We start from the raw sequence: 1,214 nt of genomic DNA, 5'->3' as shown, positions 1-1,214 counted from the left end.
TTTGAGCTAGCTGGACATTTAGCTAGCTTGGAGATAAATATTTCAGTTGACACTAAATGCTTACCTTGCTAACTAAATATTTAGCTTCCGACTATTCTCTGAGCTTCGCAGCAGAAGCTCTGAGAAGACGCTTGTACTGAATTGTTGCTTAGCGCATCTTTCTGCTATTCGGGTTTCTAACTACAGACCCTCTCTTGTGTTTTCATCTTTGGTTCCAGTTTACAGGAAAACACCATCGGGAACGAAGGAGTGATTCACCTTGCTGAGGCTCTGAAGGTCAACGCGTCTCTGCGAACCTTATGGTTGGTGTGACAGTTTAAGCTTTTTATCAGCGATGAAAAGCCGCGTCATGTCTGATAGATGCTTCCTGCTCCCTCAGCCTGCAGGGCGTGTCGGCCGGGACGAGCGGCGCCGTAGCGATGGCTGAAGCTCTGACGTCCAATCAGACGCTCCAGACACTGGAGTGAGTCTTTCTTTCATCTGTCGTTCTTTCATTTCGACTCTTGAATCAGCAAAACAGTTTTTTTTTCTTTAATTTCTTGTCATCTTTATTTGTTAGTCTTCAGACGACATGCAGCAAAACTTGGATTAAATTTCCAAGTGGGAAGTGAAACTTAAATCTGGATCATTAGCACTAAATTCTTCACACTTTATCTGTACTTTTTCATCATTTACTACCTGCTTTTAACTATTTTTATTCTCAAATTTCAGATGTTAAACCTGCAGAATGTAACTTTTATCAAAAATATATTTTTTACATATTTATTCAAACTGTCTTGAGACCGATAATCTGGGAAAAAGATTCAACTCCTCCACTTCCTGTCTGAGTTTCTGTTGCTGTCTGAAGACGTCGACAAAAACATCCAATCAGAGCCAGGAGGCGGGGCTTAGCGCTGTCGGTCACCGTCATGAACTCGCTGCTAAATGTGCCAACGGTGGAAAAACTACTCACCGTAACAGGAAAACCATTTATCCTCTGTCATCAGTGGCGGAGGATACTGATGACGGAGTATCAGTATCCTGATACTGATACTTAAGGCTTAGCCTTAGCCTTAAGGCCACTAGCCTTAGCCTTAATGCTAAGGCTAGTGGCCTTAGCTTAAGGCCACTAGCTAAGCCACTAAGGCCTTAATGCTAAGGCCTTAGCCTTATCATTAAGGCTAAGGCCTTAATGCTAAGGCCTAAGCATTAAGCCTTAGCATTAAGCTAAGGCT

The 1,214-nt window shown here is 42.8% G+C and overlaps 1 protein-coding gene across 1 annotated transcript in view; it reads left to right on the top strand.

The window, feature by feature from the left end:
* Window positions 1-1,214, top strand: part of nlrc3 (NLR family, CARD domain containing 3) — a 24,910-nt gene that overhangs the window by 22,075 nt on the left and 1,621 nt on the right. Inside the window, exons 15-16 of the mRNA XM_008436346.2 lie at window positions 219-302; window positions 380-463. Coding sequence (XP_008434568.1) covers window positions 219-302; window positions 380-463 — 168 coding nt within the window. The remainder of the gene's footprint in view (window positions 1-218; window positions 303-379; window positions 464-1,214) is intronic.

The sequence above is a fragment of the Poecilia reticulata genome, linkage group LG19 (assembly GCF_000633615.1).
Source record: "Poecilia reticulata strain Guanapo linkage group LG19, Guppy_female_1.0+MT, whole genome shotgun sequence".
Lineage (NCBI taxonomy): Eukaryota > Metazoa > Chordata > Actinopteri > Cyprinodontiformes > Poeciliidae > Poecilia > Poecilia reticulata.
The sequence above is the reverse complement of the archived record's forward strand: the minus strand, read 5'-3'. Positions and strand labels throughout refer to the sequence as shown.